Here is a 24,030-nt window from a genome sequence, read left to right as displayed (position 1 = left end):
CTGTTATCAATTTGTTAATTTGAGAAAAATTTTCCATTCTTCTTCAAAATGTTTTGTTATTGGGGCTGAAAACGAATATTGATTTGAATAGAATATCAAAGGTTTTTAAAACTTAAAAAAATTCACATGAAATTCTATTGGTGTATACCCATCTTCAGGCTTCACACACACAGGTGCATTAGGTCATATAACATAAAAACGTAGTTGCCGCATACAGCCAACCATAGTAACCAATAGCTGCTTGGGAGCTCATGCATCTAGAAGCAGACTGTCTCCATTCAAGAGTGTACGCCTGTATGCATGTGTGGGTAGCAGCTGTATGCAAGTAGCAGAATATACTCGAGTACAGCTGCATAAAGCCATTTGTTCCTATGCTTGGCCGTACATGGCAGATGAGCATCCACGCTCATGGAAGTATGTCCACAATTTATGTTATACTGCCTCATGAGAGGCCTAAGTGTGTGTGTCTGCGCCTTATGCCTATTTCTTCTGAATGAGTCAGGGCTCAGTATTTCATCAGGAGTTCCTTCTTTTGGAGCCTTTGAATCGGTTGTAAAGTAATGTTTTTGCATTAGAACAAACACATTATACTTACCTGAACTTCCTCTTATGGGGTCCCCCACTGGCACCCTCCGCTTCTTCTGTCCTCCATGTGCAACCATAGGAAGCTGGTTCCTATGGGGGCACACACATGGTCGTGGCTCCCGAGCCAGGCTGTATGCGTTCATAGACACACACAGCATGGCTTGGTCCTGCCCCCCCATTCCCTCCTCACAGGATTTAAATAACATCAGCAGGAGCCAATGGCTCCCACTGTTCTCAGCCAAGCTTGTTAAAACAGGAGAGAAGAAAGAAGACCTGTATGCAGGCACGGTGCTGCTGGATTGATACAGGACTATACAGGATACGTATTTGGGGGGGGGGGTTTAAAACAGCAACTAGAAGGTGTTTTTACCTTAATACATAGAATGCCTTAAGGTAAAAAAAAAACCTTTTGACTTTAGAACCACTGTATTGAGGACTTCCACTAATACAGTGCATCAATTAAATGTGATGCTTGAAGACAAGTGATGCTTGAAGTCATCTCTCAAAAAAAAATAACAGTGTAGCGCTAATATTACTAAGAAGTATTATGTAAATCGATGATTACAATACACAAAATAAATTAAATAATATTTTTATCTGGATATTTATCTATTAAACTGGTTGCACTATGGAGGGTCTCTGCTTGTGTTTCATTATGACCCTGGGAGGAGCTGGCTGCTAATCTGGTGAAGGCTGGAGACGTTTACCAACAGTGAGGGGAAAGCCTGAGAGGAATTTATTCTTACAGGATCGCTTGATCCTCAAAGCGTGCTGGCCCTGTGGGGTCTAAGTAAGGAGGTGAGGGGGCATTTTGGATGTTGAAGGATTGACACGTGTGAATCACGTACACTGCACGATACTTTGCATGAAGAGTGAAGTGGGAGGACCACCTTAAGCATCGCATTTATTTTCAGACTTTGGAATTGATTATTTGTTCACTAATATTGTGCACTATTGTGTTTTTTCACAGTATTGATTTAGGGTTGTATTTGTCACCCTATGCACAGGATATTCCCTTATGAGGGAATTCACGCATGACACTATTATTTATATATGTGTGTGTTTTTTTCCCCTATGTCTATATTCAGGGGATGTTTATTTAATTTATTTTGTGTATTGTAATCATCGATTTACATAATACTTCTTAGTAATATTAGCGCTACACTGTTTTTATTTTTATTGATTATTCACTTATTGGGTATAAGGTTAGTGTCAGCAGCTTTTTGTGGGCAGGATTCCATTTAAGCGCAGGAGGTGTTTTCCTATTTTGAAGTCATCTCTCTCTCTCGTCCTTCAGCCCAGTTACATATATACACAGAAATGTTGCAGTAAAGTGTAATGTAAAGTGGTTGCAAAGTAATTTTTTTGCATTAGAACAAACATGTTATACTTACGTTAAGATCCTCTTCTGGGGTCCCCCATTGGCGCCCCCTGTTCCTTCTCTCCTCCATGTGCAACCATAGGAAGCTGCTTCCTATGGGGGCACACATTTGCCATAGTTTCAGAGAAGCCTAGCTTTAATTTTATTACCAGTTTTAGAAAATCCTAGTTGGTTGCATAATAAAGGATAAGTACACTTTCATATAAAAGTGTACTTATGTTTTTTAGTTAGCCCCCTTCTACTATTAGGAAGCTACCCTCTGCAGCTGCAGCCTCAAGAGACAGATTCATTGCAGATTATGGGGATCATAATAATCATAATTATGCATACACACGCTGGGCCAGCTTGGCTCAATGTAAGTATCCATATCTTTGATACTGGCACTACATACAGTGAGAACCATATTTTTCTGGTTCTGTGCAAGCAACTTTCCCTCTGTGCACTAAACATAAGGGGTCACTGGCTCAATGCATCCACCATTCATAGACCTAGTATTTTTTCAATAAATACAAGGCATTCTGTATTTGAATTTGGTAGAGAGAAGGGATAGTGGTCTCACAGTTTCCATCTGTCCACTCAGGGAATGCCTTGTATTCACTAAAATAATAAAGATGTTCTTTAAATGTCAGAGGTGTTGGACTATTTACCATCTGGATTCAGTGTGCAGAGAGGACATTGCTTGTACAGAGCCCAAAAGATCACGGCCCTCACTGTATGTAGCTCAGACTACTACAGTGATTTTGCAGCATTTCTACAGTCCTTTAGTTATCAGATATGACTAATTATTAAATACTAGGATTTCACCAGACAGCACAGGGCTTGGAGTGGACATAAATAAAAAATATAATCGTGTAATATATACATTAGTAGCAATAAACATAATTGCTACTAATAGTTACTATAATAACAAGTGAAATAGGTGATAAAAACAAAAACTCAAGCAAACGAATTCCTCCATGCAGTTCACATAAGCTAAGTCCTATATTGTAGCCCCCTTCTTGGATCACTAGGCCTAGCAAAAAAAAAGGAAAAATGCTGCTTACCTTTGCCTTAGGCAAGGGTGGTAGTGTGACTCACCGTTGTCTCAAGATACTGGAAAATCTGAGGATACCAGATCTTGCAAGACAGCAATTTTGCACATAAAGTATGCCCAATACAAGTATGCTTGCATCACTAGGAAATGTTCACACAGCACTGGGACAGCAAATGCAGGTTACATGCTTCTCCTTGGCCTAGCAAACAGCCTAGAAAAACAGGACAATGATGAAGTGTAACAGATGTCCTGTCAACCAAGGCAAATGTGTCATGGGCAAACAAAGGTTGTCAATAAGGGGAAGTGCTACAAGCCACTTGTCTCTATCCACTCCATCCAGTCAAGGCACAAAAATAAACATCTAGATATCACTACTAGAAATGGGATTTCCCATGAACCAAATACCATTTTATTAATCCCTGGTATAAATTAATCTCCTTTCATTTGCTCTAGCAAAATAAAAAAAAAATCCCAAATGGAGATAAATGCACCCGGGACAGTACTCTTATATACTATCCATAAAGTACAAAGATATACGGTAATTTTAATCTCAAATAACTTGCACAAAGGTCAACACTGACATTTAAAAGCATCTGAAATAGCTTATCCTGTAAGGAACTTTTAATCAGCTAGTAAATAGATTTGATAATGGATACTAGCTCTTTGTAATATTGTATCATTGCATTGCCTTAATCCATGAACATTTACTGTATATCCAGTACTTTGAAAGTAATCATGTCTTCAGTTCTGGATTTTTGCTTGTCCAGAAGGCAACAACCAAAATGATAGCTAGCAATAGGGTACTCAAAAGTACTCATAAGTCCTCAAGAATCCTTCCATCAAGAAAGTATATAAGATTTTCTCCTTGGGCTCAGTAATGTTATATATACTAAATGGGAAATTGTTCTATTAAGCAGCTTTTGGCACTTGACATATGAAAGTAAACCTTTTTGATGTCTCAGTATATAACCAGTGATCTATGGAAATAATATTTTCACATCAGTAGTGAGGCACTTTGTCACAATACTGTCACAATAATGTAACACACTCCAGGTTAAATGGCTAGTTTTTTAGTTAGAAGCAGCCTGGAATGAGTCAGTCTGTGAGTCAGAGGTTTCCTCAGGACAGGCTAGGGAGGTTCTGAAGGTCAGAGCTTTTGGAGCCCTCCCAGCTCTCTAGAAACCTGAGAGCTTTCTTGAAGAAGAATGGAGGAGGTGCGAGAGCTTTGATCTGCATGCTTGAGGGACCTTGGCCAATCCCCTGGCAGGAAGCTGGACATGGTGACTAAGACAACCCTTAAGAATCACAGAGCCCGGGAGGAGTTGGTTAGTGTCAGATGGAAGATGGAGTGAGAGGGTGGAGCATGGAGCCTAAAAGGGGGCCCAGGGAAAGGCCTACCTACAGGCAGGTGCCGGAGAAGGGGATCTCCACTGTACCACCATCTACCAAGAGGGACAGCGTGCGCAGCAGGTAAGGGGCCAGCCCAGCAGAAGGCCTGAAGGCAGCCACCAACCTATTAAACTATCAGGAAGGACAGTGTGAGTAACCTTACACCCTATGGGATGGATAAGGAGAGAAAGCAGTCAGGTAGAGAACCCATCTAGCCAGTTTCTGGGTCCCCTTGCCCAGGGAATACCCTTAGTACAGCTCTGAGAAGAGATAGTCTTTTCTATTTGTTCATAGACTTGTACATAGGAGGAGTTGTCCTCGCAGTTCCTTGGGCATCCCATGCATCCCTCAACCCTATCCAAGTTCAATACCCCTTAACAGAATTACAAAAACAAGCCTAAGGACTGGTTACTGTTTCCAGGGTGCAAGTGTGGAGGAAGAAAATGTGTTTTGCCTGGCTGTGCAGAGCTTTAGGGGGACCCAAAACTCAGTGACTCCTGAGCGGGTAGTGCTACAATAGTATTGCCACAATATAGAAATTCAGGCTACTACACCAAGCCAGGATAATATAGGGCCGGCACAGATGCGTGGAGATGCAGCTGATGGAAACAATGTTTGTCCTTCCCATTGAAATAAATAAGTTGTATGTGCTGAACCAAACCACAGTATTGTGATGTGGTATCATAAAGTCATTGTGTTCCATGTATAGTACTTACCAACTCATTATATATCTATCTTTGCAGGTCAGACACATGGTGGGTGCAGTTTAAAATGGGGATATGTAAATAAAGCATCTCTGATGTCTATGGAGGCCAGAAGGTCCACCGGTAGAAGAGAGACAGTGACCGACCTGGCCGTTTCCATGCGGAACAGAGAGTCCCATTAAAATGGAGCCAGGGCCTCAGGCCATGAGCTTAGTGCAATCAGCAAGGGTCTGGCAGATGGTCAACAAGGCCTTAAAGAGTTCCAAATCCCCCAAAAGGCAAGAATAAGCTTCTTACCACAGGGACTGTCCATGTCTCTTTAATAGGGTATTTCTAAACCAAATGATTTGGAAGGACAAAACATTTTTCAGGGTGTGGCCAGTCACCATACAAGATGGACTCTAGAAGCAACTGAAAAGGTATTAGCAGGTCTGTATATTTTTAAGGAACCCATGCTGGATACCTTAGGTTTGAACAGTCTCAGACTGCTCTAATGCCAGGTACAAATGTACTGAATCAATAATGGTATCAATGGCATCCTTTAGAATATGTAAACGCAACATTTCATTCCCGATATGTGACTGCTGTACCATGTACTGTATTCTTATTAAAAACTGACCACACTAGGTAGGAGAGCACAGCGTGGTTGTGCTGACAGCTATTCCAATTTCTGGCTGTGCTGAGAGCTAATCCAATTATCTGGCTTGTGCTAACACGCCCCCCCCCCCACGCACATCCATTCATTGGGAAGATCAGTGTGATGCTGTTTCTCCTTCCTGAGCACCTTATGCAGCAGAGAACAAAGGGCATGTGATCACTTATGAAAAAGGGAAAATAAGTATTTATAATGTTTTTTATATGTATGCATAAATGTTTTGCCTTTCATTTCTATTTTAAACTGAATGGGTTGTTTTACAAGGTGGGGGTTTACATATTCTTTAAGATTTGGGGAGATCTCAGCAGAAGGCATCTCATCCTGGTCCAATTACTCAGAAGCAGAGGAGGAATATCCCTTATCTACCTCCTTCTCAGTGCAGCACCCACAAAATAGACTGACTCAGGAGGAGAGACTAAAAGGGATCATTTGTGACTCCTGTGATCTATCAATAAGATCAAGATTCTGACTATAAAGTCAGACATGGAGGCTGAAACTCCCTGGTAGAATAGTAGAGGGAGGAGTGTGCACCTGAGGGAGGTACTGAAGAAGCACAGAGAATCAGACAGGGGTCAGTGGTCAGAACAGAAAGGATTAGGACCCTTCAGAGACAGACTATAACATCCCCTCCCCCCCACCCAAGACAATAGCTGAATTTGAGCCAATTAGGTCCTTTGAGCCCTTGATGCTACCATGTGTAGTGCGGTCCCCAAAGGGGACATTACAACCTTCACTGCTATGGAGAGGGAAGGGTGAAGCCTTCTGTGCCATGATTATAGGCTGTTGCAACCTAGGAAACTTCCAAGGACTGATGTGTTGCCTGTGGGAGCAGGAAGCAGAGCTGCCAACTGGAGGGCTTGTGCCAAAAAGATGACAATGGCACATACATGTACAGAAGGGATGTGAAGACTGGATTGCTCAGACTCAAGGGCAGCTGACTGTGACAGGTCTTGCAACTGAAAGGTTGAAAAGGGGACAAAATTTAAAGTGCTAGTGCTCCAATTCCATGACTATGGCACTTTGTTTAAAGGTGTTGCAACCTGTGCTCAGCTACAATCCACCAGGAGATGGAGCACCAGCACACAGGCGACTAGGAAGGGGCACCAACACCACAACTGATATCTTCATCAATCGGAGCAGGATATCAGGGACCAGTCCCATGCTGGCTTCCCCTTTCTCAATAGGCATCCCTTTGAGGATCTTCAGGGACAGGGCTCTACTGCTGATGGACCACAGCACTGAACTTTTAAAGCACCCTGTTGCTAATTCAATATAGTGCACTACATGCCAAAGTGAATGCCCACACAGGATCCAGTACTTGAGGCAACATTACAGGCCCACCTCGAATCTTCTTTCAGGTGGGTTTTTTGGACTGTTCCCCCAAGGCACAACCAAGGAGTAAACCAATCAGGAAAGCTGCAGAGTAAGCCACAGTAGCTATGTGGAACCTAGCAATCTTGCTAGAGGAATCTTTAAAAAAAAAAAAAAAAAAATCAACGGAGGTAAGCTTTTCCAGGTAGAGAGTAGATGTCCATCTCCTAAGGACACTAGCAAAAACTGAGGATTGCTGAGAGTGGGACAAGTTGTATAGGGGATATCCCTGAAGCATTTGTTGCCAGTGTACTTTGCATATAAATCATGATTAAGACTAAACATCATATGTTCTGTACTGTATGACTAAAAAAATATATATTTGGATTTGCAAATAAAATATTTTATTTTGTCCTAAATAGATTTTCTATTCTTCCAGAATCGTCAGGTCCTCTGGTTACTGTATAGCCGCTCGCTGTCAGAGACACCTTGTCTATCACTGTGACTCACATTTGTGACAGTGATCTAAATGTCACCACCTCCCAACCAGACACACAAAACTGCAGTGTGAGCCCCAGGCGCTGATACCACGGCTAGAGGAGGGCGGGGGTACACGTCACTAGAACATAAGGGGGAGAGGCAGTGACATGAAGTGATAATAGCAGGGAAGGTGGAGGCATCAACTAACCAGGATTATCTAAAAACATGGCATCCACTACATCCCTTTAGATGAGTTTTGTGCTGGCTTGCCCCTGGCTTTTGCCCTTTAGCAGGCAATACTGCACATGTTCCAATCAGTTGAATGTTATGTTTTAGCATCTAAATTTAATTAACTCAATCTGGACAGCTCTGCAAACCGAGAGCTTATTTTAAAGTATACCTGGTATTAGGACTCATTCACACCATATCTGTGGAGCTGCACTGATTGCCATAGATCAGTGTTTCTCAACTCCAGTCCTCATGGACCCCCAACAGGTCATGTTTTCAGGATTTCCATTATTTTGCACAGGTGATTTGTCAGTTTCACTGCCTTAGTAATTACCACAGCTGTTTCATCTGAGGGAAATCCTGAAAACATGACCTGTTGGGGGTCCATGAGGACTGGAGTTGAGAAACACTGCCATAGATCAACGCAGGCTCGGTGCAAGGACACACAAAATAACTGTCTAGGAGGAACAGGGGAGAGTATGCTCCTCTTATCCAAAAGTGTTGGTTCATGCCAGCAGGAAAAATAGGTTGTGGGTGAGCAAATGAAAACTAAAAATAAGCCACGAGCAGGGGCAGACTGACAACTCATGGGGCCCCCGGGCAATAGGAGATTATGGGGCCCCTGTGTCCTCACCCACACCACTCAAATACCACCCAAAAAGCCTATGAAAGGTACCAGAGGCATCTCATGGGGCCCACTACTGACCCCAGGCCCTCGGGCAGTGCCCGAGTTCCCAAATGGTCAGTCTACCCCTGTCCACGAGGGTGGGGTATGGAGGGGTAAGGGAAGCCTGAGTTGGCTATAGTGAACTTGGTACCTTACCCTCAATTGACAAGGTACAGGTTCACTTTAAATCTCAACTCCAGGATAGAAAAATAAATGCAGTTCTTTGTGTATTTCTTCCAGACCTGTTCAGTATTCCAGTGTGAATCTTTGTAGCAAAGACTGGTCACTGCTGCTCTTTCTCCTTGTACAGAGTCACTGGTCTTAGATCCGCCCCATCCTGTAGATTTTTGTAGGCAACCTGTAGTGGGTGGAGCTCTGATCTCTGAACAGTCTATGTACAACACAAAGATGATGTCACTGCTTCATTTACATGGTAATATTTGAGTTTACAAAAACATTTGGTGCACACAAAGTGGATTTATATCCTTTTTGGTAAGTGTATTTCTATTTTTGCAGCCAATTTGAGATAAAACCTATTTTATAATTGTTATATGACATTATTCATGCAGCTTGAGTAGAGCAGTGATCTGTTGGCTTTGCTGTTCAGGGTTTCCTAAGCTGGGTGTTCAATTTCTGATACCTGCTTCTGTTTTTAGAATATAGGGCAGGGAGATTCAAATGACCAGCATGAATATTTATCATGGCCCAGGCAATCTTTGGAAGGAGTCCAGAAAGTGGCTGGGAAGGTGATAAATGTCTGGGAGCCCTTGCCAGAGTGTACTCTCCAGGGAGGGCTCCAGTTCTCTTGGGGCTACTTGTCCTGGAGGCAACTTTACTGAGTCAAGGACTGCAGTCTGGGCCTCAGCGGGAGCTGGGCTGAGAGCCTAGGGAAGACTGCTAAGGAGGATCTTTGCTATAGTCTGGACCTCAGCAGGAGGGCCTGGGGAAGACTGTCAAAAGATTTGTGCATGAAGGCACTGTCTGGAGTCCTGATCTGGAGAAGGATCTTTTATCTCCCTCACTGAGGATCTCCTGGTGGAAGCTGGGCGATGATCAGTTCCTGGGACACTGCAAGTAAGACTTGATGTAGGACTTTCATGTGTGACTGCAGTGGTAAGGATTTAGTGTAAAGATTGTTCTCCCATCAACTGCTAATCTGTTTTGGAGTATCCAGTGAACCTAAACCCCTCTCCTGATTCAGGTTATTCTGCTATGAATTCTAAAAATATATCTCCCTATATACCATGTGTTCTTAAATTACTCCAATGTTCATGAATTTTCAGTGCTCTGTCACTAGTAGACCTTCATTCACCATAAAGAAATTATGCACCCAGTGTGCTTTTATAGACAAAACACTCACCCGACCAATATGACCTCTTTAGACAAAAGAAGGTCAATATGCACATTTGCTTTAGGATCCTTTGCAGCCCACATGAGTCTGTGTCCAATGATAACTCTTCCACTCCACCATAGAAACCGAGAAAAAATGCTATATAGTGTAGACTTTTATTTGACATAGCATTGCTAAAATCCACATACAAACTGCTTACATTAAAAAGTGCCACAAACTGGCACAGAAACAACCTGCCTGTATGTTGGTTGAGAGCGCCGCCGCTCGACGTGACCAGAAGTTACGCCTCAGGCTTTCAGTGGTTGCAGGAGGAAAATTGAGAGGATTGGTTCCTGTATATGGCACCCCTGCCACACCTCCTGTTCAAGTGTAAAACAGAATATGACAGGGAGGCCCACGGGACCCGACGCTACACTAGAGGTCGAGGGGGGTAAAAACACATTTGAATTTTGAGGTTTTACTGCCCCACCCCAAACCACAAATGTAGAGTTTTTATTGTCCTGAGTCCCCTAACAGCCTGCTTTCACACTGATGTGCTGCTATTTACACGCACCATGGGTATGGCACAGTGCACCTGTGGCTTTCCTGCAGATTAGTTGCTCTTTGCCATAGATGTCTATTATATCTTGCGGATGTGGTGCACTTTACCAAAGCTCCTGCATTCAGTTTGAGGTGGAGAGCCTGTTCTGTTCGTGTGCAGGAACTGTGCTTGTGGATGGCAGCCTCTGTACTAGCAAGGGAGACCTGGGCATATTCTCAGCGGCCTACAAAGGCTGTAACGCTATATAACATGTAAAAACATTTTTAAAAATGGCAGCTTCCATTTTTTCTATGATGATCTATGATGTACTTTAAAATCCTACTAGTTCTTTCTGTTTAGGAGGGTGACTGGGCACTGGGTGACTGTGTTTGCCATAATTAACCACTTGCCTACCGGGCACTTTTACCCCCTTCCTGCCCAGGGCAATTTTCAGCTTTCAGTGTTGTCACACTTTGAATGACAATTGCACAGTCATGCAACACTATACCCAAACAAAATTTTTATCATTTTTTGAGATAAATAGAGCTTTCTTTTGGTGATATTTAATCACCACTGGGGTTTTCATTTTTTGCTAAACATACTAAAAAAGATTGAAAATTTTGAAAAAACAACAACCCACTAATGAGGCAGCAGTAATGGGCACTGATAGGCAGCACTGATGGGCATGGACAGGCATCACTTGTGGGCATTGACAGGCATCACTGATAGGCAGCACTCATATATGGCACTGATAGGTGGCACTGATTGGAACTGTTAGGCAGCACTGACAGGCAGCATGTTGCACATTTAGGAGATATTTACAGAACCTACAAGTAAATCCTTATTATAGGCTTACCTGTAGGTACAAGTACAAACACTGACTTTACTACCACTTTAAGCCTATTTATTTGGACAGATCACATTGAACTTGCTGAGAAATGCCTGCAGTCTGCCATGACAGCATGCTATGTGAATGGGAACGCATAACAAACATATAGTAGAGTATTCTCAAATTTCACAGCAAAACTGGAAATACACTTTAAGGAATATATTTTGGTGCCTGTGGTTTCAGCTTTAAGAATGATTAGAAGCATATGTAAATTGAATCAGAACTAAACTCTCTCAATCAACATTACCTATATTTAATCCTTAAGCTACTAGCATTAGTAAAGAGACTGGAAGATATATGATATTTACTTGTTTTAATTTTTTTTTTAATTTCTTCATTTGCTTCCTAGGACGATTGGATATTTAGTTTTTTTTTCAATAAGGAAAATAGCACTCTGCAATTCATCTTCTGTTTATCTAATTACAACAAAATGCAAGCTCTTTGGCTTCTATGGGTTACACTCTGCTTGTGGTCTTGCCCTGTTTTAGGACTTATTCACACTATCTTTGTTGATCCAATTCAATCAGCGCAAGTTTAACACAAAGGCACATAAAAAACAATAATTTTCTATGTGCCCAGTACACACCACAGTGTAGTGTTGGGGTAGGATACAGTATATTACATAAAACTGCAATGCGCCACAACATGTTGCAATGCATAGAATTGAATAATGTGTAATTTCCTAGATTGTAAGCTCCAAGGAGCAGGGCCCTCGAACCCCTTGTGTATTGTATTGTATTGTTACTGTATTGTCTCGTCTCCCATTATAATGTAAAGCGCTGAGCAAACTGTTGGCGCTATATAAATACTGTATAATAATAATAATAATCATTTTGTGACATTTAAAAAAAAACCCAGTAGTGTGATGCATTACCTCCCACCCCACTGCTCCTACACATCAGCACCAATGTGTTCTATTGTGGCTGAAGTGAACAAATGCAGGCTAGTACGATATGGTGTTCTTTATGGTTCATTGATAAGTTTTCTGCTGCTGTCATGCAGACCATGTCTTTGTAACAAGACCATGGAACTCCCAGTGACAATCTGCTGTTGAAAACCATTAGTATTGTAGCCATTAGCATGCAATATAACCTTTTGCTGTCCACATAACACATTTGTGTGCCCGCAAAGAGGGTGGGCTCTAATGCCCACATGCCAACCTATGCACCAATAAACAGCTGAGGTTTCTGTGCTGTTCCTAGATACAGCTCTCAGTCTCTAGTTGTAATCAGAAGCTGGCAAGAGGGACTGCTGATCATATGACCACTGTGACAGCCGATCAAAGTGATCTTGTGGTCTGTAAGTTAATTCCACCCGGTATAAAGACCCATTTAACAGGATGCCAGGGCTGAGCGGGAAGGGTTTAAATAACATCCTACCATCAACCTTCATCTTAGGTTCCCCTTTTAAAGAGTCAGGAGACAATGATGTGCCAGTTTTAATAGTATAGTCAGGAACTGGTTACAGCTGGACTCTGGAGATCAAGGCATCTCGGAGAAAAATAGAATAAATGTAGCACTACCCTCAATTTGTATTGGGTCCCCTATGCTCTGCACAACCAGGCAACATGTATTTTCCATACCTGTACCTTCAGAGTCAGTAAACAGTGCTAGAGCTGGCTTTTAGTTGTTTTTATTAAGGGGTTAACAACTTGGATGGGGTCTAGGAACTGTACAACTCAAGGTCAAACTTCTCAGCAACTGTACAAAAATGGTGGACTGGCAAAATAAAGCAAATATAACACTGTTCCTTTTTCCGGTGTACCTCTCCAGCCCCTGGATGAATCCTCCTCTTCACCCAGCTGTGCTGAGGGTATCTCTGGACAAGCGAGTCCCAAGAGCTTGCAGTTAAGCAGTCCCAGGTTAAGACTAGTTTGGTATTGCACCTGACAGCCCTCTCCCCTTATCTGGCCCAGAGGGTGCAGGAGTACTTACATTGTCCTGTCAGCATGGTGGGTTGGTAGCTGCTTTCAGGCGTTTTGCTGGGCTAGCTCCTTCCCTGTTGCTCAGGATGTCCTCCCTAAGAGACTTTAGGCAGTGGAGATCCTCCCATCCAGCAATCAGCCTGTAGGTAGGCTCCCCTACCTGGCGCCCCTTCCCAGGTTCCACACTCCAGCCTTACTTTCAGTCCATCTTTCACCTGACTCCCCTCTCTGCCCAGGCTCTGTCATATTTTCAGGGTTGCCCTGGTCACCATGCCCAGCCTCCTGCCAGAGGATTGACCAAGGTCCTTCGAACATGCAGCTCTGGGCCTCCTCCCCTCCTCCACCCCTCTTCCAGAAAGTTCTCTGGTTTCTGGAAAGGTGGACAGGCTCCAAAAGCCCTGACCTGTAGAACCTCCCAGCATGTCCTGAAGTGAACTCCTGCCTCACTCCCAGGCTGACTCATCCCAGGCTGCTATTCAGCCTCTAGCTAAAAAAACAAAACAACAAACTCTATCTAGCTAACCTAGAGTGTGCTACATAAATATATTGTAAAGTTGCATGCCTACTTTTTTAAAGCACTGCTAGAAATGTCTTTTCGGCATTGGTTCAAAAATGTGCATTTGTTAAATTTTTGCATTAAAGACAGCAGAGCAGGTTTTGGCAACCTCCAAACCTAAAACTCAAGAAATTCCTTGCATGCTGTACATACTTGACCAGTACAGCTGATTCTGATTTCACAAGCAGTTTTCTAGGTCTGTGCACTGTACTTTTGACAAATATGATACACTAAAGCAGGCATGCTTAACCTGTGGCCTGCAAAGCAGTCTGATGTGACCTCAAAACTATGCAAACCTGCGCACACCAGCAGACGAGTGCATTATGTGTCATTTTATCAAGTTTCTTGCTCTACTAGGGCATGCACTTCCCTTGTCTGTTGTTTTTTGTTTAGATTGTCCACAGTCCTTGTTTTGGCAATTCAAGGGATGGCTGCAAAGACCTTGATATAGTAAAGGCTGCAACACTGGTTCAGAGCTTTTTTGGCTGGTCATAACTGAACGTGAGATTGGAATTAATGGTGATCTGGTTAATAAAAAAATGTGATTTTTGAGATTGTGATTAAACAGTGGGTAAACATCCAATGGGGATTGATCCCATGGAAAATAATGATCCTGATTGTTCATTATGCTATTTAAAATAAAAAAAAAATAAATTCTGAACCATTTCATTGTGACCCACGACTGGTTACCAAATCACATAAGTGGCCCATGCTCTTCAAAAGGCTAAGCACCCCTACATGGGCTCACTCTGCTTCAGAAAATATGCATTTGTATGCTATGGCGACATTCATTCATAATGGCAGCCCTAACACACCTTACTAACGCACCTGTGTTGCATGGTAATGACCTACTGTGCATTGTGTTATGAAACACAGTGTATGCACCTTTTTTAGTGCATTAAGAAGCCCATTCAATTGAATGGTTGCCCAGCAGCCAAAAAACATACACCTCCAGTGCATCCAGTGTTGTCTGCTGTAATGTGTCCCCTGTGTCAGCTCTACCAGTCCCTCATCACCATCTTCTCTTCCGGTGTCATTACGGGCTTGGCTGTCTCTGATTCTTTTCTTACTGCTGCCCCCCTGATGACGTGGTACATGAGCAGTGCAGTGGACATTGCCTGGCGCATGCGCAGTACAATGGAGATTACCCCTAAGCCTCTTAGGATGTGTGACGTTGGTACTCCAGGGGAAGTGATGCCATTCTCATCTCGGAAGGAAAGCAGAAACAATAGGTCCAGGTTCTGCAAAAAAGCTACTTTTAATATCCGTTAGAGGGTTGGGGGGAGAGAAAAATGATAGCAAGTGGTAGGAGAAAGTGAAGATCCACTTTAGGGGTGTGAGCATTATATGCATGGTTTGCATGAGCAGCCAATATTGATTTAACTGTTACAGATGATTGTAAGAAAAATGTTGGTTCCCAGAAACAATTTTAAAGACTTCCTCTTTTCTGAACGAACATATTTCCTTCCCCTGTGCCACCTCCTCAAACTTTTTAATCAATATCAAAACTATCCTTCCCTTCCCTAATGCTAGGGTGGCAGGTATAATTCTGGACCTCGACCTGTCCTTTCAGCCCCACAACCAAACACTGTCCAAACCTTGCCACTTTAACCTCTGTAATATTTCCAAAATCTGGCCCCTCTTAATCAACAACATCTCAGAGCTACTAATTCCCTTCCATGTTATCTCTCACCTTGATTATTGCAACTCCCTTCTTGTTGGTTTACTTCTACACAGGCTATTCCCTCCTTAGTGCATCATGAATGCTGATGCTGGACTCATCCAGCTTACCAGCCTTTTAGTGTATACCTCCTCTACCCCCATAGACTCCTGTTCACCCAACTAATAAAATTCAAAATACTAACAACATACAAAGCCATCCACATCACCCCAGCTTCATCACCAAGCTTGTCTCAAGATACCAACCAAACCATCTTCTTTACTCCTCCCAAGACCTCCTGCTCTCTAGCTCCCTTGTCACCTCCTCCCATGCTCACCTCCAGCACTTCTCCAGAGCCTCTCCCATCCTCTGGAACTCCCTACCCTAATCTGTCTGACTATCTCCTACTCTGTCCACTTATAGATGATCCCTAAGACTTCTCCGTCCGTCCGTCCGGAGCTCCACACAAATCTGTTTGGCTATCTCCTACTTTACCTGAGTTTAGGCGATCCCTGGAAACTCATCTCTTAAGGGAAGTCTAACCCACCTCTAGTGACTGAATGTTACTTGCTCCATCAGCTCACCACCGTAGTTATTTTCTTTTGTATTACTTGACCCTCCCTTGCAGATTGTAAGCTCTCAAGAGCAGGGCATCCTCAGCCCCCTTGCTTGAATTGTATTGTAATTGTACTGTCTCCTTTATATTGTTAAGTGCTGCACAAACTATTGGCACTATATAGATCCTGTATAATAATGTCTCATGTTATACTCTTATTTAGGGAGTAACATGGAACAAGGTCACATATTCTAACCCCACATTAACCTGAATAATGGGGTAATTCTCCCTGCACCATCTTGTACATATTTGAATTCACCTTGACTGTGTGTGGCTCCAACTGCACAGCTGTATTATCCATTCATATGGATCTTCCTCCAGCCCTGTAATGGTTAGGCTAAGTTTTCACTTGTGGTTGGGAAGACGGTAAAAACAAGCAGTTGAGTCATTTACTGCCTTCCAACCACCCTCAAAGTATAACTAAAGGTAAAACTTTACTTTAGAGAGGAGAGGGGTTAGAACACCTGTCAGGTTTTTATTGCTGTCTGTGTCCCCGTTAGGGAGATTCACCCTCTCTACATGTTCTGTTCACTGTTATCACCGAGAGTGGAAGTGGAAGAAAATCCCACATTTTGGGTTCTCACCAGAATGAGAATAGAGAGGAAACCTTGCAATGGGGACACTAGTTCTGGGGACAACCTGGGATTCTCTCACTTTGGAGTCATTTACTCTTACGTCTTGTTGAGACTATGAGACAGAAAGGAAATCTCCTCAATGGGACACAGATGACAAAAAACAAAATTGCTATCAGTTATAACCCTCCCTTATGCTATTGAAAGGTAAGAAAAATGTTCTACCTTATATTGCAAAAACAGCCGGTCTGGATTATATGCTTGCAATGGATGTAATACTTTGTGGCGCAGTAAGAATGATACTTTCTGATACAGGCTGTACACTCAAGTGAATGGGGCCACCGCAAGCAAAATACATGGTTGATGTACAGTTGTGGGGCTTTTAGGGATTAAAACAGATGCGTTGGATGGGTATTCTAGTGCAGTCCCAAAGCACTCCCACTACAAGACAAATCAAAATTGCTTGTCGCTAGTGTGGCTGGATCACACCATCTCCTAGATTGTAAGCTCCAAGGCGCAGGGCCCTCCTATCCCTCTTGCATTGAACTGCATTGTTGCTGTATTGTCTCCCTTTATATTGTAAAGTGCTGAGCAAACTGTTGGCGCTATATAGATCCTGTATAATAATAATAATTGCATTGCAGTGGTGCGTGCTGAAAAAACATTTTGCATACAGTACTTTTCTTCAGTTCAGCACAGTCGCCGCACGATGGCTGATAGAACTTTATGAAATGTCACTGTTAGACACTTTAATAAAGTTCTTTAAAAAAAAGAAAAAAAAAGTGAACAGTGCTATGTGCCGGGATTGGCGCATCAGCACCACCTAAAACCTCAACGCACACCAGCTCAGTGTCTGGTGTGAATAGACCCTTAGGTCCCTTTCACACAGGTGTTCTGTTTTTCATCCATCCTTTGAGGGATGAAAAACAGACATAAATTAATTTCTATTCACAAATAGATGTAAACAGATAAGCATACGTTTACACTTGCGGCTGTTCAGTTCCCTTTTTATTTAAACGGAACAGGCAATGTCCAGGTCCATTGAAATGGATCGGAATGGATGTAAATGGGCGACGTCCATCTACATCTGGATACAAATGGAGAAACAGAAAAAGGGCACACCGACCTAGCGCATTATCGTTTAAAATAATTTATTGAAGAAACAAAATAGGTATCATACTCACAATGGACATAATAACACAGGCATGTCAAACTGAACAAGATGTATGATCCAAACAACATCTGAGTCCATACGATGGAACCCTGGATGACCAACTTGCTAACGCGTTTCAAGGACACAACCTCTTCCTCAGAGCCCTCCTCGAAACGCGTTAGCCAGTTGGTCACCCAGGGTTCCATCGTATGGACTCAGATGTTGTTTGGATCATACATCTTGTTCAGTTTGACATGCCTGTGTTATTATGTCCATTGTGAGTATGATACCTATTTTGTTTCTTCAATAAATTATTTTAAACGATAATGCACTAAGTCGGTGCGTCCTTTTTCTGTTTCTCCATTTGTATCCAGTGTATTTGGACCACCCTGGTCTGTTGAGGGCAGCAAGCAGTGCATACTCCAGAAAATTCCAGAACATTCCTATTGGGTCTACTGAGTCCTTTCCTAGCGCAGGAGTAAAGTGTTTGTTGTGTTGGATTTGTCCATCTACATCTGTTCCATTGAGATCCATTTTTTAACAAAATATGTTTTTCTTAAAAGGCCCTTATGAGGTCTGATTAGGTCCACCTGTCAGTTTTTTAGGCAGACTTGATTGGATGGTCTATGTACCTTACGGACAGGTGATTCCCATCCATCCGTTTTTAGCGGATCGGATGTCCATTTACACTCACAGCTCCATAGAGGAGAATGGAGGTTCTGATCGGGTCTGCCTAAAAAAACAAACAGGGGGATCTGATCGGAACGTTCGTGTGAGAAGGGCCTACTACTCGGTTCAAACTAGCCCACAGGCTCTGGGCTGGTTGTTGGAATTGCATCATGCCCGATCACTGAAATTCACTGGTTGCTCAAAAATCGGCCGTTGCTATGGCCCAATAATGGTGTGAAATTCGAATGAAAATTCTTAGAAAAGATTTTTGAAAGAAATATCTTTCGGAATTCGACCCATGTATGGCCGGCTTTAGTCCAAGCTTGTTAGTAGCTTTCACTGTACTGGGCCAATCAAAAATTCCTTGGTGTGTGCGACTGCGAGGTGAGCAGTGTCTCAGCCAATGAAAAGAGGCTTCAATCACTGATAGCTTCCTGGTGGGATAGCTAAAGAGAATTCTGATTAGGACGAGAACTCAGCTGAGTGTATCCCTGGTTGCAGACTAATGCAGACCATACATGGGTCGAATTCCGAATAAATTTTCTTTAGAAATTGGAAATTTTCTGCATTTTGTAATCTGATCGTGCCACCATTGATTTCAAAATTCGACCAACAAAGCCTTTAATTTCACCTCACGTTGCTACAGAAAAGTATTTTCATGGTCAAGAATTTTCTTTTCTTTCCAGGTCACAGCTCATGATTATTTCTTTTTCAATTACATTTCCCACATGAATGATTAGAAATTTGTTTGTTTTTCAAAAAATTTACAACATGCCCGATCACTCAAATTCAATGGTCGCTTGAAAATCGGCTGTTGCTGTGGCCCACTAATGGTGCGATATTCGAACGCCAATTCTTAGAAAAGATTTTCTAAAGAAAATTATTTTCTGAATTCGACCTATGTATGGCCGGCTTAATCAAAATTCCCTTTAGCTATCTCACCAGTGGTTGAAGCCTATTTTAACTGGCTGAAGCATTGCTCGCCCCGCAGTTGCACACACACAAAGGAACTTTTGATTGGCCCAGTACAGTGAGAGCTCCTGGTGGGCTTGGACTAAGATGTGAACATGCCTGTGCTTTTCCCTAGTACATTGCACCTGTGTGGATACAATGCTTTGTAGACTTCAATACAAATATATAATAAATGCACATTTTTTATTTCATTAACTGCTTCCCTGCCGCCCTATAGTAGAACTTCTGCTACAGGACATCAGGACTGTGCAAAATCACGTATATATATATATATATATATATATATATGTGATTTACATATCTGGGTAGGGGGCACGTGCGTGCGTCGCTCTACCCTCGTCGCCATTGTCTGCTACAGATGTCAATCAGATTCCCCGCCGGCACCCGGCGATCGCCGAGTAACACTGACAGGGGAGAGACCTGTTTGCAAACAACACAGGGGTCTCTCCTGCCAGCAATGACATGCTGCTGTATATTTCTCTGCACAACAGAGAAATACACATCAGCATGTCTCCTAAGTAAAACACACACAGCACATGATGTAAAACAGCACAGTTAACCATTTGATTGCCCCAAATGTTAACCCCTTCCTGCCCAGTGTCATTAGTACAGTGTCAGTGCTTTTTATTAGCACTGATCACTGTATTAGTGTCACTGGGATCTCAGTGGCAGTTAGTTCCCACCCAGTGTCAGAATGCCCACCACAGTGCCACAATATGTCCCTGATCACCACCATTACTATTAAAAATAAAAAGAAATGTAAAAATCCCAGTATATATAGCGCCATTTGTAAACGCTATAACTTTCACGTAAACCAATTAATTGGGGATTTTGTTTGCAAAGACATGTAACAGAATACATTTTTGGCCTAAATTTATGACGACATTTGATTTTTTGGACATGTTTAATAGCAAAAAGTCAAAAATATTGTTTTTTTTCTCAAAATTGACGCTTTTTTTTATAGTGCAAAAAATTAAAAATGCACAGGCGATCAAATACCATTGAAAGAAAGCTCTATTCATGGGGGGGGAAAAGGATATAAATTTCATTTGGGTGCAGTGTTGCACGACTGTGCAATTGTCAAAGTAATGCAACGCCGTAAAAAATGGCCTGGTCAGGAAGGGGTGGGGGGGACCCTCTGGAGGGCATGCATAAAGTGGAATATGACTCTCCTAGATTGTAATCTCTAAGAGCCAGGGCCCTCTGATTCCTCTTATACCAAATTGTATTGTAAGTGTAATGTCTGCCTTCATTTTGTAAAGTGTTGGCGCCATATAAATCCTGTATAATAATAATTTAATGAACTATAAATCCTATATTATAATAATAAGGAACTATAAATCCTGTATTATAATAATAATAATGAACTATAAATCCTGTATTATAATAATAATAATGAACTATAAATCCTGTATATTAATAATAATATTAATAATGAACTATAAATCCTGTATATTAATAATAATATTAATAATGAACTATAAATCCTGTATATTAATAATAATAATTAACTATAAATCCTGTATAATAATAATAATGAACTATAAATCCTGTATAATAATAATAATGAACTATAAATCCTGTATAATAATGAACTATAAATCCTGTATATTAATAATAATAATAATGAACTATAAATCCTGTATAATAATAATGAACTATAAATCCTGTATAATAATGAACTATAAATCCTGTATATTAATAATAATAATAATAATAATAATGAACTATAAATCCTGTATAATAATTAACTATAAATCCTGTATAATAATAATAATGAACTATAAATCCTGTATAATAATAATAATGAACTATAAATCCTGTATAATAATGAACTATAAATCCTGTATATTAATAATAATAATAATGAACTATAAATCCTGTATAATAATAATGAACTATAAATCCTGTATAATAATGAACTATAAATCCTGTATATTAATAATAATAATAATAATAATAATAATAATTAACTATAAATCCTGTATAATAATAATAATGAACTATAAATCCTGTATAATAATGAACTATAAATCCTGTATATTAATAATAATAATAATGAACTATAAATCCTGTATAATAATAATGAACTATAAATCCTGTATAATAATGAACTATAAATCCTGTATATTAATAATAATAATAATAATAATAATGAACTATAAATCCTGTATAATAATGAACTATAAATCCTGTATATTAATAATAATGAACTATAAATCCTGTATAATAATGAACTATAAATCCTGTATATTAATAATAATAATAATGAACTATAAATCCTGTATAATAATAATGAACTATAAATCCTGTATGATAATGAATTATAAATCCTGTATATTAATAATAATATTAATAATAATAATAATAATGAACTATAAATCCTGTATAATAATGAACTATAAATCCTGTATATTAATAATAATAATGAACTATAAATCCTGTATAATAATAATGAACTATAAATCCTGTATGATAATGAATTATATTAATAATAATATTAATAATAATAATAATAATGAACAGAGTGCTAATACTTTCACAGTATATAGGGCCCCTTAGCCGTGTGTGAAGTAGTGAGCAGAGAGCAGGGCGGAGCTAGGCCGCACGTCTAAGGGGATGCCAGTGTGTGTCCGCGGTGCTCCAGCTCCATGTGTACAGTACACACAGGGGGAGGAGGGGGGAAGAGGCCGGCACGCAGCACTTCTACACGGCTAACTAGGAGCTTCACACTCCCGGGATTCCCATGTTACTTCCTGCTGTTAGCGAACCTTCCAGCCGGCCGGTCCCCGTCTACCCCGGAGGATGTGCTGAGCGCTCCATTGTGACCTAGACAGTGGGCGTAGTGATCGGAGGAGGGCTGAGCTTCATCTATTGGGAGTTTACAAAGTTCCTCTCCGTACACCTTGATGGTGACATTGGATGGTGACGTGCACCGGGCTGGATCGAGGAAGTGCGGGGCTACCTGTGCAGGGGGGAGATCGGGGGGCCCGGCGGGGTGCTCGCTCTTCGGGATGTTCCATTGCATCCCTCTGTGGCGGTGTAACCGTCATTTGGAGTCCCTGGATAAGAGGCACTGCTCCCTACTCACCGTCCCCGAGGAGGTCTACAGGTACAGCCGGAGTCTGGAGGAGCTGCTGCTGGATGCCAACCAGCTCAGGGAGCTGCCCAAGGTGAGCCCCCAGCATCCTCCTATACACGTGCCCACCACCATCCAAACATTCCACCTACACTACTTTCCATAGAGGAAGGAAAAGTTTCAATCCCCTTTCAGGGTGTTTGTTGGCTCCTGCAGGGGGGATTTCCCTTCACTTCCTGTCCTAGTGACACAACAGGAAATGAGGATGGCCCCCTAAATTCCTTGGAACTTTGATTACCTTCAGAGGTTTTACCGTCAGCTCTAACTCGTGTTTTTATTTATTACAGGTACTTGTATAGTGCTGTAAATTTGCGGAGCGCTTTACATATATATTGTACATTCACATCAGTCCCTGACCCTCAAGGGGTGTACAATCTAAGGTCCCTAACTCACATTCATACATACACATACTAGGGCCAGTTTAGACAGGAGCCAATTCAGCAACCAGCATGTCTTTGGAGTGTGGGAGGAAACCGGAGTACCCGGAAGAAACCCACGCAGGCACAGGAAGAACATGCAAACTCCAGGCAGGTGGTTGGGATTTGAACCAATGACCCTAGTACTGCCAGGCGGAAGTGCTAACCATTTAGCCACTGTGCTGCCCAGGTTCACATATATGTGGCCGTGCGGGCTGTGTTTTGCACGGGCACGAGAGCCCATTCATTTTAAAGGACTCCTGTCCGTGACACAGGGAAGAAGTCCCTGCACTTTTTCTGAAAACACAGCCTGCACGGAAACCTCGGTTCCCAGTACGGTTGCGTTTTCCAGTGCGGATGGTGTGCCATTTCTCTGTGCGGCTGCACGGATTTCGTGTGGATCCGCAGCGGTCTTCATCTAGGTTCACACCTATGTGTTTTCTGCTTTGCAGAAACGCAGTACAGGCCATTTCACATGATTTCCTATGAGACAGGTTCACATCTCTACATTTTCACCTGGTGCGTTTTTTTGACAGGGACTTTTTTTTTTTTTTTTAATCGCAAAAAGTTGCATTTTTGGTTCTACAGACTTCAATGGAGACACTTCCGAAAAGCATGTAGTGTGTTTTTTTTTTTTTTTTTTTTATGCGTTTTGCGTTTTATTCTGCTCAGCAACAAGTTGAAGAAAACCTTTTAAATGCAAAAAGCACTGCAGAAATGGATCAAATGTAAACTGCGTAGGTGTGAACCTAACGTCCGGTCACATCAACCTAGACTTTGAAATCGTGCGATTTACAGTGAATTCACATGATTTCAAGATCGGGTGAGATGCTGATTCAGGTGCAATTTGCAAGACATCTGACATAGATGTCTATGCAAATCGCACCAAAAGTAGTGAATGTACTACTTTAGAAATCTGTGCGGCTCCGACCAAGTCGGAACCGCACTGATATGACCGCTGTGCAGTCGCACCCTAATGTCCGCAGTTACAGTGGTCATAGCGCAGTTCCGACTTGGTTGGAGCCGCACCGATTTCTAAAGTTTCGAACGATTTGCAAGTTGCATGGCATGCAAATCGCATGCCAAGTTGCATCCGATGTGACTGGGGTGTAAAGGCTGGTTCACACCATAGAAATGCAGTCCAGATGCGTATCTGCATG

At 41.8% G+C, this 24,030-nt stretch overlaps 1 protein-coding gene across 1 annotated transcript in view; it reads left to right on the top strand.

Moving 5' to 3' along the window:
• The first annotated feature begins 22,300 nt into the window (after positions 1 to 22,300).
• LRRC1 (leucine rich repeat containing 1) overlaps positions 22,301 to 24,030 on the top strand; it is a 256,785-nt gene continuing 255,055 nt past the window's right edge. The window contains exon 1 of the mRNA XM_089694148.1: positions 22,301 to 22,488. Within this exon, the coding sequence (XP_089550274.1) occupies positions 22,330 to 22,488 (159 nt within the window). The 5' untranslated portion in view covers positions 22,301 to 22,329. The remainder of the gene's footprint in view (positions 22,489 to 24,030) is intronic.

The sequence above is a fragment of the Staurois parvus genome, unplaced genomic scaffold (assembly GCF_062004578.1).
Source record: "Staurois parvus isolate SC_StPar_1 unplaced genomic scaffold, SC_StPar_1.0 ptg000652l, whole genome shotgun sequence".
In the NCBI taxonomy this organism is placed as follows: Eukaryota; Metazoa; Chordata; class Amphibia; order Anura; family Ranidae; genus Staurois; species Staurois parvus.
Note: the sequence above shows the minus strand (reverse complement) of the source record. Positions and strands in the feature narration are given on the sequence as shown.